The 18583-nt window shown below is 44.8% G+C and overlaps 1 protein-coding gene across 2 annotated transcripts in view; it reads left to right on the top strand.

The window, feature by feature from the left end:
• Nucleotides 1-18583, top strand: part of LOC128695982 (cytochrome P450 4c3-like) — a 106731-nt gene that overhangs the window by 68712 nt on the left and 19436 nt on the right. For both annotated transcript variants that reach the window (XM_070093054.1, XM_070093055.1), the window contains exons 6-8: nt 7455-7524; nt 10842-11047; nt 12159-12337. In XM_070093054.1, coding sequence (XP_069949155.1) covers nt 7455-7524; nt 10842-11047; nt 12159-12337 — 455 coding nt within the window. The remainder of the gene's footprint in view (nt 1-7454; nt 7525-10841; nt 11048-12158; nt 12338-18583) is intronic.

Genomic DNA, 18583 nt, shown 5'->3' with positions numbered 1-18583 from the left:
GAGGACAGTAACAACATACGTATATATAAAACAAAGTCTGCCTTGTCCACATTTCACGAATCATACACTAGTACAATGTACTAGTTTTTAAATGTTAGGCAGTATTAAAACATTGAGTCTCCATGACCCGACCGTTCTGCCGGCCTTTAGTCTGCAGGCAGAATGACACTGCTATTTCTTAAACAGGTAATTCCAGTACCGTAAGAGTACAAACAAAATCACCGAAAAAATATGGCCTAAACATTACACAAAACATCATTCACTATTTAACCAAACAGATTGACACTATCTTCCAGCAAGTGCTCCCTCATCACTGCCTCACACACTTCTCTCTCTCAGTCTTCCAGCAAGTGCTCCCTCATCACTGCCTCACACACTTCTCTCTCTCAGTCTTCCAGCAAGTGCTCCCTCATCACTGCCTCACACACTTCTCTCTCTCAGTCTTCCAGCAAGTGCTCCCTCATCACTGTCTCACACACTTCTCTCTCTCTCAGTCTTCCAGCAAGTGCTCCCTCATCACTGCCTCACACACTTCTCTCTCTCAGTCTTCCAGCAAGTGCTCCCTCATCACTGCCTCACACACTTCTCTCTCTCAGTCTTCCAGCAAGTGCTCCCTCATCACTGCCGCACACACTTCTCTCTCTCAGTCTTCCAGCAAGTGCTCCCTCATCACTGCCTCACACACTTCTCTCTCTCAGTCTTCCAGCAAGTGCTACCTCATCACTGCCTCACACACTTCTCTCTCTCAGTCTTCCAGCAAGTGCTCCCTCATCACTGCCTCACACACTTCTCTCTCTCAGTCTTCCAGCAAGTGCTCCCTCATCACTGTCTCACACACTTCTCTCTCTCAGTCTTCCAGCAAGTGCTCCCTCATCACTGCCTCACACACTTCTCTCTCTCAGTCTTCCAGCAAGTGCTCCCTCATCACTTTCTCACACACTTCTCTCTCTCAGTCTTCCAGCAAGTGCTCCCTCATCACTTCCTCACACACTTCTCTCTCTCAGTCTTCCAGCAAGTGCTCCCTCATCACTGCCTCACACACTTCTCTCTCTCAGTCTTCCAGCAAGTGCTCCCTCATCACTGCCTCACACACTTCTCTCTCTCAGTCTTCCAGCAAGTGCTCCCTCATCACTGCCTCACACACTTCTCTCTCTCAGTCTTCCAGCAAGTGCTCCCTCATCACTGCCTCACACACTTCTCTCTCTCAGTCTTCCAGCAAGTGCTCCCTCATCACTTCCTCACACACTTCTCTCTCTCAGTCTTCCAGCAAGTGCTCCCTCATCACTGCCTCACACACTTCTCTCTCTCTCAGTCTTCCAGCAAGTGCTCCCTCATCACTGCCTCACACACTTCTCTCTCTCAGTCTTCCAGCAAGTGCTCCCTCATCACTGCCTCACACACTTCTCTCTCTCAGTCTTCCAACAAGTGCTCCCTCATCACTGCCGCACACACTTCTCTCTCTCAGTCTTAAAGCAAGTGCTCCCTCATCACTGCCTCACACACTTCTCTCTCTCAGTCTTCCAGCAAGTGCTACCTCATCACTGCCTCACACACTTCTCTCTCTCAGTCTTCCAGCAAGTGCTCCCTCATCACTGCCTCACACACTTCTCTCTCTCAGTCTTCCAGCAAGTGCTCCATCATCACTGCCTCACACACTTCTCTCTCTCAGTCTTCCAGCAAGTGCTCCCTCATCACTGCCTCACACACTTCTCTCTCTCAGTCTTCCAGCAAGTGCTCCCTCATCACTGCCTCACACACTTCTCTCTCTCAGTCTTCCAGCAAGTGCTCCCTCATCACTGCCTCACACACTTCTCTCTCTAAGTCTTCCAGCAAGTGCTCCCTCATCACTGCCTCACACACTTCTCTCTCTCAGTCTTCCAGCAAGTGCTAACTCATCACTGCCTCACACACTTCTCTCTCTCAGTCTTCCAGCAAGTGCTCCCTCATCACTGCCTCACACACTTCTCTCTCTCAGTCTTCCAGCAAGTGCTCCCTCATCACTGCCTCACACACTTCTCTCTCTCAGTCTTCCAGCAAGTGCTCCCTCATCACTGCCTCACACACTTCTCTCTCTCAGTCTTCCAGCAAGTGCTCCCTCATCACTGCCTCACACACTTCTCTCTCTCAGTCTTCCAGCAAGTGCTCCCTCATCACTGCCTCACACACTTCTCTCTCTCTCAGTCTTCCAGCAAGTGCTCCCTCATCACTGCCTCACACACTTCTCTCTCTCAGTCTTCCAGCAAGTGCTCCCTCATCACTGCCTCACACACTTCTCTCTCTCAGTCTTCCAGCAAGTGCTCCCTCATCACTGCCGCACACACTTCTCTCTCTCAGTCTTCCAGCAAGTGCTCCCTCATCACTGCCTCACACACTTCTCTCTCTCAGTCTTCCAGCAAGTGCTACCTCATCACTGCCTCACACACTTCTCTCTCTCAGTCTTCCAGCAAGTGCTCCCTCATCACTGCCTCACACACTTCTCTCTCTCAGTCTTCCAGCAAGTGCTCCATCATCACTGCCTCACACACTTCTCTCTCTCAGTCTTCCAGCAAGTGCTCCCTCATCACTGCCTCACACACTTCTCTCTCTCAGTCTTCCAGCAAGTGCTCCCTCATCACTGCCTCACACACTTCTCTCTCTCAGTCTTCCAGCAAGTGCTCCCTCATCACTGCCTCACACACTTCTCTCTCTCAGTCTTCCAGCAAGTGCTCCCTCATCACTGCCTCACACACTTCTCTCTCTCAGTCTTCCAGCAAGTGCTCCCTCATCACTGCCTCACACACTTCTCTCTCTCAGTCTTCCAGCAAGTGCTCCCTCATCACTGCCTCACACACTTCTCTCTCTCAGTCTTCCAGCAAGTGCTCCCTCATCACTGCCTCACACACTTCTCTCTCTCAGTCGCCTGTACACTCTAACTGGCCATTCAATCCTCGTCCACTGACACTATATATTAAACATTTCTACACGTTTTATATATTACAACAATGCAGTATCCTGCATAAGAGAACCTATATTTTCTACCACCGGATCCAGTTAACGATATAACAAACAAGTTTAGTGAATATACAGTATCAAGTTATGAAGTTAACCTTCTTTTGAAAAGTAATAATTTTTAATATATTTAAATAGTTATACGAACTAACTTCTACTTGAACGGAATTTTGCCATCTCAGTAGGTATCAGTGTCTGCTCTGGCCACTACAGGTGGTACCAGCGTCTGCTCTGGCCACAACAGGCGGTAACAGTGTCTGCTCTGGCCACTACAGGTGGTACCAGCGTCTGCTCTGGCCACAACAGGTGGTAACAGTGTCTGCTCTGGTCACCGAAGGTGGTCCAGCGTCTGATCTGGCCACTACAGGTGGTACCAGTGTCTGCTCTGGCCACCACAGGTGGTACCGACGTCTGCTCTGGCCACCACAGATGGTACCAGTGTCTGCTCTGGCCACCGCAGGTGGTCCAGCGTATGCTCTGGCCACAACAGGTGGTACCAGCGTCTGCTCTGGCCACAACAGGTGGTAACAGTGTCTGCTCTGGCCACCGCAGGTGGTCCAGCGTATGCTCTGGCCACTACGGATGGTACCAGCGTCTGCTCTGGCCACTACAGGTGGTACCAGCGTCTGCTCTGGCCACTACAGGTGGTACCAGCGTCTGCTCTGGCAACTACTGGTGGTACCAGCGTCTGCTCTGGCCACTACAGGTGGTACCAGCGTCTGCTCTGGCCACCACAGGTGGTAACAGTGTCTACTCTGGCCACCACAAGTGGTAACAGTGTCTGCTCTGGTCACCGCAGGTGGTAATAGTGTCTGCTTTGGCAATCGCAGGTGGTAACAGTGTCTGCTCTGGCCACTACAGGTGGTATCAGGGTCTGCTCTGGTCACCACAGGTGGTAACAGTGTCAGCTCTGGCCACCACAGGTGGTAACAGTGTCTGCTCTGCACCATAGGTGATAACAGTGTCTGCTCTGGCCACCACAGGTGGTAACAGTGTCTTCTCTGCACCACAGGTGGTAACAGTGTCTGCTCTGGTCACCACAGGTGGTAACAGTGTCTGCTCTGCACCACAGGTGGAGTCAGTGTCTGCTCTGGTCACCACAGGTGGTAACAGTGACTGCTCTGCACCACAGGTGGTAACAGTGTCTGCTCTGGTCACCACAGGTGGTAACAGTGTCTGCTCTGGTCACCACAGGTGGTAACAGTGTCTGCTCTGGCCACCACAGGTGGTAACAGTGTCTGTTCTGCACCACAGGTGGTAACAGTGTCTGCTCTGGTCACCACAGGTGGTAACAGTGTCTGCTCTGCACCACAGGTGGTATCAGTGTCTGCTCTGGTCACCACAGGTGGTAACAGTGTCTGCTCTGCACCACAGGTGGTAACAGTGTCTGCTCTGGCCACTACAGGTGGTACCAGCGTCTGCCCTGGCCACAACAGGTGGTAACAGTGTCTGCTCTGGTCACCGCAGGTGGTCCAGCGTCTGCTCTGGCCACTACAGGTGGTACCAGCGTCTGCTCTGGCCACCACAGGTGGTAACAGTGTCTACTCTGGCCACCACATGTGGTAACAGTGTCTGCTCTGGTCACCACAGGTGGTAACAGTGTCTGCTCTGGCCATCACAGGTGGTAACAGTGTCTGCTCTGGCCACCACAGGTTGTACCAGCGTCTGCTCTGGCCACCGTAGGTGGTAACAGTGTCTGCTCTGGCAACCGGAGGTGGCATCAGTGTCTGCTCCGGCCACTACAGGTGGTATCAGTGTCTGCTCTGGTCACCATAGGTGGTAACAGTGTCTGCTCTGGCCACTACAGGTGGTATCAGTGTCTGCTCTGGTCACGACAGGTGGTAACAGTGTCAGCTCTGGCCACCACAGGTGGTAACAGTGTCTGCTCTGCACCATAGGTGATAACAGTGTCTGCTCTGGCCACCACAGGTGGTAACTGCGTCTGCTCTGCACCACAGGTGGTAACAGTGTCTGCTCTGGTCACCACAGGTGGTAACAGTGTCTGCTCTGGCCACCACAGGTGGTAACAGTGTCTGTTCTGCACCACAGGTGGTAACAGTGTCTGCTCTGGTCACCACAGGTGGTAACAGTGTCTGCTCTGCACCACAGGTGGTATCAGTGTCTGCTCTGGTCACCACAGGTGGTAACAGTGTCTGCTCTGCACCACAGGTGGTAACAGTGTCTGCTCTGGCCACTACAGGTGGTACCAGCGTCTGCCCTGGCCACAACAGGTGGTAACAGTGTCTGCTCTGGTCACCGCAGGTGGTCCAGCGTCTGCTCTGGCCACTACAGGTGGTACCAGCGTCTGCTCTGGCCACCACAGGTGGTAACAGTGTCTACTCTGGCCACCACATGTGGTAACAGTGTCTGCTCTGGTCACCACAGGTGGTAACAGTGTCTGCTCTGGCCATCACAGGTGGTAACAGTGTCTGCTCTGGCCACCACAGGTTGTACCAGCGTCTGCTCTGGCCACCGTAGGTGGTAACAGTGTCTGCTCTGGCAACCGGAGGTGGCATCAGTGTCTGCTCCGGCCACTACAGGTGGTATCAGTGTCTGCTCTGGTCACCATAGGTGGTAACAGTGTCTGCTCTGGCCACTACAGGTGGTATCAGTGTCTGCTCTGGTCACGACAGGTGGTAACAGTGTCAGCTCTGGCCACCACAGGTGGTAACAGTGTCTGCTCTGCACCATAGGTGATAACAGTGTCTGCTCTGGCCACCACAGGTGGTAACAGCGTCTGCTCTGCACCACAGGTGGTAACAGTGTCTGCTCTGGTCACCACAGGTGGTAACAGTGACTGCTCTGCACCACAGGTGGTAACAGTGCTCTGGTCACCACAGGTGGTAACAGTGTCTGCTCTGGCCACCACAGGTGGTAACAGTGTCTGCTCTGCACCACAGGTGGTAACAGTGTCTGCTCTGGTCACCACAGGTGGTAACAGTGTCTGCTCTGCACCACAGGTGGTAACAGTGTCTGCTCTGGCCACTACAGGTGGTACCAGCGTCTGCTCTGGCCACAACAGGTGGTAACAGTGTCTGCTCTGGTCACCGCAGGTGGTCCAGCGTCTGCTCTGGCCACTACAGGTGGTACCAGCGTCTGCACTGGCCACCACAGGTGGTAACAGTGTCTACTCTGGCCACCACATGTGGTAACAGTGTCTGCTCTGGTCACCGCAGGTGGTAATAGTGTCTGCTTTGGCTATCGCAGGTGGTAACAGTGTCTGCTCTGGCCACCACAGGTGGTACCAGCGTCTGGTCTGGTCACCACAGGTGGTAACAGTGTCTGCTCTGGCCATCACAGGTGGTAACAGTGTCTGCTCTGGCCACCACAGGTGGTACCAGCGTCTGCTCTGGCCACCGCAGGTGGTAACAGTGTCTGCTCTGGCCACCGGAGGTGGTATCAGTGTCTACTCTGGCCACTACAGGTGGTATCAGTGTCTGCTCTGGTCACCACAGGTGGTAACAGTGTCTGCTCTGGCCACTACAGGTGGTATCAGTGTCTGCTCTGGTCACCACAGGGGGTAACAGTGTCAGCTCTGGCCACCACAGGTGGTAACAGTGTCTGCTCTGCACCATAGGTGATAACAGTGTCTGCTCTGGCCACCACAGGTGGTAACAGTGTCTGCTCTGCACCACAGGTGGTAACAGTGTCTGCTCTGGTCACCACAGGTGGTAACAGTGTCTGCTCTGCACCACAGGTGGTAACAGTGTCTGCTCTGGTCACCACAGGTGGTAACGGTGTCTGCTCTGGCCATCACAGGTGGTAACAGTGTCTGCTCTGCACCACAGGTGGTAACAGTGTCTGCTCTGGCCACCACAGGTGGTAACAGTGTCTGCTCTGCACCACAGGTGGTAACAGTGTCTGCTCTGGCCACCACAGGTTGTAACAGTGTCTGCTCTGCACCACAGGTGGTAACAGTGTCTGCTCTGGCCACCACAGGTTGTAACAGTGTCTGCTCTGGTCACCACAGGTGGCAACAGTGTCTGCTCAGGTCACCACAGGTGGTAACAGTGTCTGCTCTGGCTACCACAGGCGGTAACAGTGTCTGCTCTGGTCACCACTGGTGGTAACAGTGTCTGCTCTGGCTACCACAGGTGGTAACAGTGTCTGCTCTGGCCGCCACAGGTGGTAACAGTGTCTGCTCTGGCCACCACAGGTGGTAACAGTGTCTGCTCTGGTCACCACAGGTGGTAACAGTGTCTGCTCTGGTCACCACAGGTGGTAAGAGTGTCTGCTCTGGTCACCACAGCTGGTAACAGTGTCTGCTCTGGCCACCACAGGTGGTAACAGTACCTGCTCTGGCCACCACAGGTGGTAACAGTGTCTGCTCTGGCCACCACAGGTGGTACCCCGGTGGTAAATAGATCGACGACACAAAGCCACTTAAGGTTCATCTGGGACTTGTTAAACAGTGTTCACATGTAACTTACGTTTACTGTCTTAGACTGTTGTTTTTTGTCTTACAGAGACTGCTATGGGGTGTAACATAAATGCTCAGGATAATAGCGACTCACACTATGTCAAGGCAGTGTACAGGTAAGTAACACTGGTAGTGTACAGGCAACACTGGCAGTGTACAGGTAAGTAACACTGGCAGTGTACAGGTAAGTAACACTAGCAGTGTACAGGTAAGTAACACTGGCAGTGTACAGGTAAGTAACACTAGCAGTGTACAGGTAAGTAACACTGGCAGTGTACAGGTAAGTAACACTGGCAGTGTACAGGTAACACTGGCAGTGTACAGGTAAGTAACACTGGCAGTGTACAGGTAAGTAATACTGGCAGTGTACAGGTAAGTAACACTGGCAGTGTGCAGGTAACACTGGCAGTGTACATGTAAGTAACACTGGCAGTGTACAGGTAAGTAACACTAGCAGTGTACAGGTAAGTAACACTGGCAGTGTACAGGTAAAACTGGCAGTGTACAGGTAAGTAACACTGGCAGTGTGCAGGTAAGTAATACTGGCAGTGTACAGGTAAGTAATACTGGCAGTGTACAGGTAAGTAACACTGGCAGTATACAGGTAAGTAACACTGACAGTGTACAGGTAAGTAACACAGGCAGTGTACATGTAAGTACAGATAAGTAACACTGGCAGTGTACAGGTAAGTAACACTGGCAGTGTACATGTAAGTACAGGTAAGTAACACTGGCAGTGTACAGGTAAGTAACGCTGGCAGTGTACAGGTAAGTAACACTGGCAGTGTACAGGTAAGTAATACTGACAGTGTACAGGTAAGTACAGGTAAGTAACACTGCTAGTGTGCAGGTAAGTAACACTGGCAGTGTGCATGTAAGTACAGGTAAGTAACACTGGCAGTGTACATGTAAGTACAGGTAAGTAACACTGGCAGTGTACATGTAAGTACAGGTAAGTAACACTGGCAGTGTACATGTTAGTACAGGTAAGTAACACTGGCAGTGTACATGTAAGTACAGGTAAGTAACACTGGCAGTGTACAGGTAAGTAACACTGGCAGTGTACATGTAAGTACAGGTAAGTAACATTGGCAGTGTACAGGTAAGTAACACTGGCAGTGTACATGTAAGTACAGGTAAGTAACACTGGCAGTGTACATGTAAGTACAGATAAGTAACACTGGCAGTGTACATGTAAGTACAGGTAAGTAACACTGGCAGTGTACATGTAAGTACAGATAAGTAACACTGGCAGTGTACATGTAAGTACAGGTAAGTAACACTGGCAGTGTACAGGTAAGTAACACTGGCAGTGTGCATGTAAGCACAGATAAGTAACACTGCTAGTGTACAGGTAAGTAACACTGGCAGTGTGCATGTAAGTACAGATAAGTAACACTGACAGTGTACAGGTAAGTAACACTGGCAGTGTACATGTAAGTACAGGTAAGTAACACTGGCAGTGTACAGGTAAGTAACGCTGGCAGTGTACAGGTAAGTAACACTGGCAGTGTACATGTAAGTACAGGTAAGTAACGCTGGCAGTGTACAGGTAAGTAACACTGGCAGTGTACAGGTAAGTAACACTGGCAGTGTACATGTAAGTACAGGTAAGTAACGCTGGCAGTGTACAGGTAAGTAACACTGGCAGTGTACATGTAAGTACAGGTAAGTAACGCTGGCAGTGTACAGGTAAGTAACACTGGCAGTGTACATGTAAGTACAGGTAAGTAACACTGGCAGTGTACAGGTAAGTAACGCTGGCAGTGTACAGGTAAGTAACACTGGCAGTGTGCATGTAACACTGGCAGTGTACAGGTAAGTAACACTGGCAGTGTGCAGGTAAGTAACACTGGCAGTGTACAGGTAAGTAACGCTGGCAGTGTACAGGTAAGTAACACTGGCAGTGTACATGTAAGTACAGGTAAGTAACGCTGGCAGTGTACAGGTAAGTAACACTGGCAGTGTACATGTAAGTACAGGTAAGTAACACTGGCAGTGTACAGGTAAGTAACACTGGCAGTGTACATGTAAGTACAGGTAAGTAACGCTGGCAGTGTACAGGTAAGTAACACTGGCAGTGTACATGTAAGTACAGGTAAGTAACACTGGCAGTGTACAGGTAAGTAACGCTGGCAGTGTACAGGTAAGTAACACTGGCAGTGTGCATGTAACACTGGCAGTGTACAGGTAAGTAACACTGGCAATATGCAGGTAAGTAACACTGGCAGTGTACAGGTAAGTAACGCTGGCAGTGTACAGGTAAGTAACACTGGCAGTGTGCATGTAAGTAACACTGGCAGTGTACAGGTAAGTAACGCTGACAGTGTACAGGTAAGTAACACTGGCAGTGTACATGTAAGTACAGATAAGTAACACTGGCAGTGTACAGGTAAGTAACACTGGCAGTGTACAGGTAAGTAACACTGGCAGTGTGCATGTAAGTAACACTGGCAGTGTACAGGTAAGTAACACTGGCAGTGTACAGGTAAGTAACACTGGCAGTGTACAGGTAAGTAACACTGGCAGTGTGCATGTAAGTAACACTGGCAGTGTCAGGTAAGTAACACTGGCAGTGTACAGGTAAGTAACACTGGCAGTGTACAGGTAAGTAACACTGGCAGTGTACAGGTAAGTAACACTGGCAGTGTACAGGTAAGTAACACTGGCAGTGTGCAGGTAAGTAACACTGGCAGTGTGCATGTAACACTGACAGTGTACAGGTAAGTAACACTGGCAGTGTACAGGTAAGTAACGCTGACAGTGTACAGGTAAGTAACATTTTAGTACAAACATCACATTAAGTCAACCATTGGTAGTTTATCTTCTTAACAATTATTAATATAATGAATCTCATTGAATGGCTTGTTTTATTTCATAATTATTACCGTCACAGCAAATATAAAATATTTATCTAATTGTTTATTTTGATAGTGAATGTTGTATAGAATTCCATTTTGGACAAAATAATATCAACTCGTTCTAATTTTATTAAATTGTTTGTTCAATGAAAAGCATTCATAAAAATCTAGGTATAAGTTATCGTTACCTTTGTTATGCAGTAACAAAATTTAAGTTTTGTGATGATTTGCGATAATTTATTGATACTTTAATAATTTGATGAAAAAAACATTTATATGAAGTGGGTTTGTTTAGATATTTGAATAATTTATTAAGTACGTAAAATATTTGTGCTAATTCCTTATTTAATAATGATGAGTATGTTTCTTTTTTTTTTCTGAAGTATATAGTGATAAATTTGAAATTATTGGAATTAATTAATGTAAATAAACATACATCGTGTAAGGTACTGGGGTTCGAACTGGTGTCCTTACAGTCTGAAATACGAGAATTTGGTCAAAGTATTTCTTTCACAAATTGTTATTTTCACGATATGGTGATATTCTAATTTAATATTCATACTTTCACCTAGGATTGGTGCACTAGTTCAGCTGCGTCAGGCACGACCTTGGCTGCAGCCTAACATTTTCTTTAGGCTCTCTGGGTACGCCAAGGAGCAGGATGCCTGTCTTAAAATTCTCCATAAGTTCTCTTATGATACTATCAGAAGCAGGCGTAGAGAGTACTTGGAGATGAAACAGAAGAAGGATGCAGCATCCAGTGAAGAGGATGTAATTGGTACGTTGGTTGTTTTATTGGATTATAAACATATCGACTGTAAGAGGTCATTGACGCTGCATATTACCTCTACTCCATTAGTACAGGGTTAACCCTTAAAAATATGGATATTACTACTACTACTAATACTACTACTACTACTACTACTACTACTACTACTACTACTACTACTACTAATAATAATAATAATAATAATAATAATAATAATAATAATTATTATTATTATTATTATTATTACTGCATTCCTGGGATAACTGCTCAATCTTTATTGGGCGTACAGCGCCTTCGAGCCAAGGAAAAGAGGGTCATTTCCAGCAAGTGCCTTTCACCAGCATCAAGGCCCCTTTCTTGAGAGGCATAAAACAGGAATTTCAGTAATCTCTAAGCATATATACACCGAGAGTTATACACTTCTAGGTATATTATTGTGATCACAAACGAGTGGTATTGATCAATAACAACACTGCACTAGCCAAGGACTCGAACACATGCTGCTGTGTCCTGCCTCATGGTGTGTCCTTGGGTGTCCTTGGGTAGCGAGTACAACATTCAGTTCCGCACTTCTATGTATATATAATCTTGATTTGCAGATGTAGTGTTGACATTACGAAAGAAGAAATTTAAAATATATAAATTCATTTTACAGTAAAATATTATAATAGGGTTATAGTGGATCAAGTAATCGAAGAATCTAGAGAACATGAAAAATTCTGTATTTAGATATTTGATAGATTACAAGGGCAACGTAAAGTAAAGTTGGCAGGTGTTCGTCGTTGAGCAAGACTGTTCAGTGTTGGGACAGTTGTCTCGTCAGAATTAATGGAAAGACTGGACAAGAGTGTGTGATGATAATACAGTATAATTTTATTTATATAGCAACATAATAATCTCTTTATTATATTTATATAGTATTGGAAAACTTGAATAATGATATGATGTAATAATGTATAAATCTCTTGACTTGTAGCTCTTTCTTGTAGGAAAACATTTGTGAATTACGGCAAAAACATTTAATTTAAAAGAATGTCTTTATAAATAAGATGGGAAGAATGATGTTAAAGTTACATATACTTTAGCTTCTGATAAGCGTTATTTGTTCTCTCAAATTCAGGAAAGAAGAAGCGCTTGGCATTCTTGGACCTGTTGTTGGAGTACTCAGAGCAACAAACTGCGCTCTCTGATAATGACCTTCGTGAGGAGGTTGATACATTTATGTTTGAAGGTCACGACACTACAGCTGCTGCTATCAACTGGTCACTCTATTTGATTGGTTGTTACCCAGAGATCCAGGTAATGACTTCTCACTGTCTACAGTATCTGTGTTTTATTAATATTGAACTTCAACGACCTAATTAATTCTGCCTACTTTATTTGTTAGTGTTATGCAAGTGACGAATGTGTCTGTGTGTGTGCTCACCTAATTGTGGCTGCAGGAGTCGATTCATAGCTCCTGGATCCTTCACTGTTCACTTATAGATGAACTCTATCTCTTCTCCATGAGCTTTATCATACCTCTTCTAAAAGTTATGTATGTATGGATCCTGCCTCCACTACATCACTCTGCAGATTGTTCTATTTCCTGACAACTCGATGACTGAAGAAGTATTTCCTAACATCCCTGTGACTCATATGAGGCACAAGGATATTAGGAAGTACCCATTACTGCTGTGTCACACCTCTGAAACATTCTGTCCCTGCCCACCTCTTCGATTCCTCTTAGTATTTTATATGTTATCATGTCATCCCTATTCCTCCTGTCCTCCAGTATTATCAGGATGAGTTGCCTTAACCTCTCCTCGTAGGACAAATCCCTCAGCTCCATGACTAGTCTTGTTGCAAAGGTTTCAACTTTCTTTAATTTCTTAAATTGTTTGACCAGGTTCCATACTGGTGCTACATGCTCCAATATGGGCCTGAGGTACACGGTGTTGTGAATGACTCCTTACTTAGATGTCGAACCGCTATTCTCAGGTTTGCCAGGTGTCAGTATGCTGCAGCAGTTATTTGGTTGATGTGCACCTCAGGAGATATGCTTGGTATGATGCTCAACCCAAGATCCTAAGGCCTCTGACCTCTTAGGCTGTACCCCTTCTGCCACCTCTTTTGTCCTTCCCGAAGCTTCGTAGCTTTGTAGTTTCTTGGGTTAAACTCCAGGAGCCATTTGTCTGACCATGCTTGCTGCTTGTCTGGATCCCCTTGTAGGCTTATGTGGTCCTCGTCCTTTTTACATTCTCCTCATTAGCTTCACATCGTCTGCAAACAGGGACTCTTTTGATACTATCCCTTCTGTTATGTGAGTCACATATACAAGAAGCAGCACTGGACCTAGAACTGACCCTTGTGGAACCCCACTCGATATATGCACCCACTCTGGTACCTCGTTTCGTACCGATATAAGTCCTTTTCTTCCAATCAGGTATTTCTTGATCCATTGCTGAACTTTCCCTCCTATTCCTTCCTTCTCCTCTAGTTTTTCAACCAGTCTCTTGTGTGGTTCTGTGTCGAAAGCCTTGTTAAAAGATACTTTGTCTTAGAACTCTAATAGGATGTAGGATTTCTCTTCCCTGAAGCTGCATTGGTTGTCATGTATTAGTTTATTCCTTTCTAGATGCTCCACCACTCTCTTAATAAAAAATCTTCATAACTTTACATGTCAACGGCACTGGTAGGTAATTTAGTGCAACTTGTCCGTCTCCTTTCTTAGAAATCAGGTACCTTGTTTCGATAGATTTATTGAGGAATGTTGTTAGAGGCACACACAATGCATCTGCTCCCTCCCTCAGGACCGAAGGAGAGAGATTATCTGGGCCCACCACCTTCGAAGTATCTATAGTTCACATTGCAGTTTCTACATCTCCTCCTCGGTTGTATGCAGTGTGTGTCCAAGACTTGCTGGTGCACCCTTCCACCTCGGTTTGCTGGAAGCCTCTCTTTCTTCACTGTGAATACCTCCCTGAATCATGGGCTGACCTCTTCACATACTTCCTGGTTTTTCTCTGTGAGCTCCCCTCCTTCCTCAGCCTGATTACCTGATCCTTCCTTTTTTGTTTTCATCTGATGGGCTTCTCTCCTTATCCATGCATATTCATTTCTGGCTTTTCAGCTCAACTCCCTGTATTCCTGTTTTTTTTTCCTTCTATACTTTTTTCATACTCTGGTCCTCCACACCTTCTGGTAAACCATGTCTGCTGTAATGTACTCTTTTCCTGCCTCTGGGGCATTCTTACTCTTTCTCTTAGTTGTTTGCTTTATTTTTGTGTTCTGTCAAGGTCGAGGTACATTCGTTGATATTCGTTGGAATCCTTTAACAGTTACTTTGACTGCAGGATTTTGTTTTGAATCATTTCTGACTTAAGTGCCAGTGTGTGTGTGTGTGTGTGTGTGTGTGTGTGAAGATGAAGTGTGAGTGGAGAAAGCGTAAACAACACACATCAATGTGTTCTCATACAAAGTCAGTTTCCTCACGATTTGCCAAGTGTAAATTTCTTAGCACATCAAGAAAACTTACTGTTGATTTTTTATTTATTTTAATTTAGCTAAATTTCAGTAAAATATGTCACATGTGGAAAATTAAATTTACCTGGATGTAACTCATAAGATACATACCAGTAAATGGTAACAAAGATAATTATTCTTTATCAAGGTTACAGCTGTCCTGTTTATCTGCTTAATGCTCACATTATGCAGGACTGCAAATCCAACAATTTCAGCTCGTATTTGAGAGGTTTTATGCCCAATATAACCCCTAGAGCGACGAAAATTATGCACATTTCATTAGCGTGCCTTTTACATTAAAAAACAATGGCGTCTCTTCCCCTGCTCGTCAGCGCAGGCGCAGAGATTCCCTGTCGATTCTCTTCTTTAAAATACTCTTTAAAGCAATAGTAATGTATTAATCAGGTATATTTACATTATTAAAATATACAGCATAATTTTTGGGAAAATTATTTTCCACACTGCAGCAGGGCAGAGGTCGTTGCTAAACGACTCAAATTACTCCTTCCTGTAGGAGATGATTCCAACTGGTTCTGGCTTGAGTGGCTGTTCTCCTAGTAGGTCTTACTACAATTTCATCTTCCTGCATCACTTGGTCAGCATTACCTTCAATATCACTCGTGTCACTTTCCCTTAGATTTTCACTTACGATTGATTGAATACCATTTAATTTTAAGGAAATCAATTCATTAATTGTGTGTAAACTTTCCTGGCCATGACACAACAATTTGACATTCCGGACAACACCTTGTTCATCTGGGTACAATGTCCATACTTTGCTCAGAGGCCACAATGTTCAATGTTGTTCAGTATCAATTAACACAATGTCACTTGGTTGTATGTTCTGTCGATTTACTGCCTCTGTCGCACCATAAAAGTGTTCACGTAGTGTAAGATGATATTCCTTATGCCACACACATTAGACCAATGATCAATTACCTTATTTAACATTTTAAATTTATCACACAACACTGCCGTACCATTGTAATCTTCATCACTTTCTTCCAGATTATCTCTATAGAGAGGGGCAGCTTCCATTTTCCTTCCACATATTAGGTGAGAAGGTGTTAATACATCTGCATCAGGTGTATCACTCATGTATGAGAGAGGCCTATTATTTATACGATTCTCCACCTCCACTAACACTGCATGGAATTCCTCCAAATTAATTTTCTTCCCGTGTAGTACTTTACGGAGACACCTCTTCACTGTGCCTATCAGTCTTTCGTACAGCCCCCCCTGCCAAGGACTTCTAGGAGCAATAAATTTCCAGGTACACCCTCGTTGGGTTAACAGAGATTGAATATCGTTACTCTTATTTAATTCTATCAAGTGTTGAGCACCAGCTACAAAAATTGTGGCAATATCCAAAATCATCAATCTCGGACAGTATCTCCTAGCTGCAAGTTTTCGAAACAGCTGTATAAACTGTTCTGCAGACAAGTCCTGAACCACTTCTAAGTGAACTGCCCTAGTAGCAGTACAAGTGAACAAGCATACATACACTTTCAGTGGAATGCCATCTGAAGTACCTGTTAAAATGATTGGACCACTATAGTCTACACCTCTTACATCAAATGGTTTCACTAATTGTACACACTCCTTTGGCAATGGTGGAGGACCTGGGTACATATAGGATCTGGCATCCACACGGCGACATATTACACAAGATTTAATCACCCTTTTTACACTTTGCCGTCCTTGTGGAATCCCGAAAGTTTCCTAATACAATTTAAGGTATCTTGTACCCCACCATGCATTACATTTTTAGGGCATTTAAAACAATTAAATTTGTTAGATGATGATTTTTGGGCAGTAAGATAGGGTGTTTAGCATAATTACCCAATTCAGCATTTTATAACCTACCTCTGCACCTAATTATATTGTTCTCTAAATACAGCCCCAATTTCTCTATTGTAGAACCTTTCACAATTTTTCTTTCCATCATTAGTTTAATCTCATATCCACAGATTTCTTCTTGTACCCACTGAATTCAATATTCAAGAGGATGTGAAAACTTATATGAGATATTCCTCTTGATTAGAAATTTAAACACCATGTTAGTTACATTGATTAGTTTGGATAAAGAAGAATACCTATTTATATCAATGGCTAAGGAAGGGCAAACTATTGGAGCAGTGGTCACAGTAATTTCAACAGGAGCAATATACGCCTTTTACAGGCCAATTAGCTTTATTTACCAACCAGCTTGGTTCTTTAAACCATGATACAGCATTTACAAATTTAGCATAAGGTAAACCTCGAGACAAGAAATCAGCTGGATTCTCCTCACCAGGTATATGATTAAATGTTAACATATGCTAACCCAAACTATTATGCTTCTCTTGCATCTGATTAATTTCAGCGACTCTGTTTTGTACGTACACAATTTTACTGTTTCCATTACGAATCCATTGTAAGGATACCTCATTATCAGACCAAATTACAGTGTTGCTAATATTTATCTCCTGCAACTTATTTCTTATATAATTAGCTAATTTGACACCTACATAAATGGCTGTTAATTCCAACTGAGGTAAGGTATGTAATTTAATTGGAGACACTTTAGCCTTAGACATAACAAGAGAAATAACACTATTACATTGAAGGTAAGCAACTGCTCCATATGCCAATTTTGAAGCATCACAAAAATGTGGAGTATATTTTTCCCTTCTGGATTGGCCACCTGGTGTGGGAACTCCAACATTGGATTTTTTTCATAATCACCAATTAATTCATCCCACCTGTTAATGAATTCCTCAGGCAGAGTTTCATCCCAAGCTTTCATGCCTCTTGTATTAATAATTTCCCTCTTATAATAAGGGGTGACACTAAGCATAGTGGATCAAAACACTTGGAAACTTCAGCAAGTAAAACTCTCTTGGTTAATTTATTAGACATACTGTAATTATTAGGTTTTAACATTAAATCTCTCTCGGTATCCCAAGTTAATCCCAATACATTACTACATTTTGGCACTTCATCTCCAGGGTAATCTTTACTTATTTTGTCCTTTAATTTGGATGAATTACTGTTCCATTCCATTAGAGGCATATTTGCACTTTGCATTATTTTATTAGCCTCTCCATAAGTCATTAACAGTTCCTCTTCAGTTGACGTACGTCACACCCAGGAAATTGTCCACATAAAGTTGTTTGCTCATTACTTTACTCAATGGACTTCCCGTACGTTTATGGTGTGCATTTATCGTCGCTTGAAGTAGGAACGGACTGGATGTAGCACCAGATAATATGCTCCTAAAGTGAAAGGTTTTCAGAGGCCTAAGTGGGTCACTAGGATTCTCAGGCCATAAGAAGCGGGTACAATCCCGGTCAGCCTCTTGTAAACCCACTCTTAGGAAAGCTTTACTTTTGTCAGCCATAAAGGCATAATTCTTCACCCTGAAATTTAATAAGATATCTCCTAATTTTTCCGTCAACAACGGACCTGTCATCAAATGATCATTTAAACTAGGTACATTTTTGTTACTCCTGGCACTACAATTAAACACAATCCTCTTAGAATTCTTCTTCGCTCCGTGATGTGGCAAATAGTGGCCATAAATTTTGGCTAGCTCGGGAGGTACCTCTTCTATAAATTTATTAATTAACTGTTCAGTAATTATATCATAATAGGCAGTTAACAATTCTGGTGTCTTACTCAGTTCGCGGAGCTGAGCCTTTAATTGTCCATATGCCATTCTGTAATTAGTGGGAAATTCTGGATGGTTCAGCCTCCACGGAAGTCATACCCAGTATTGTCCAGATTCAAATTTTACATCTCTCAGGTACTGTTCCTGATTAAAAGAATCGTTTGGACTTTCTTCATTTACACTTATTCCAATGCTGTATAATTCCCACAATTTATGCACTGGCTCAACACCATCCTCTATGGAAGAATTATATTGGGGGTACGATTTCATGAGTAAGACACACAGTTATAATATTTATAGTTTCCTCTAGTCATTCATTATTATTACGAGGAATCCTACCATACATTACATGGCCTCCTGCAGTCTTCAAAAGGGTGACACCACATTTC

The sequence above is a fragment of the Cherax quadricarinatus genome, chromosome 41 (assembly GCF_038502225.1).
Source record: "Cherax quadricarinatus isolate ZL_2023a chromosome 41, ASM3850222v1, whole genome shotgun sequence".
NCBI classification, from domain to species: domain Eukaryota; kingdom Metazoa; phylum Arthropoda; class Malacostraca; order Decapoda; family Parastacidae; genus Cherax; species Cherax quadricarinatus.
Note: the sequence above shows the minus strand (reverse complement) of the source record. Positions and strands in the feature narration are given on the sequence as shown.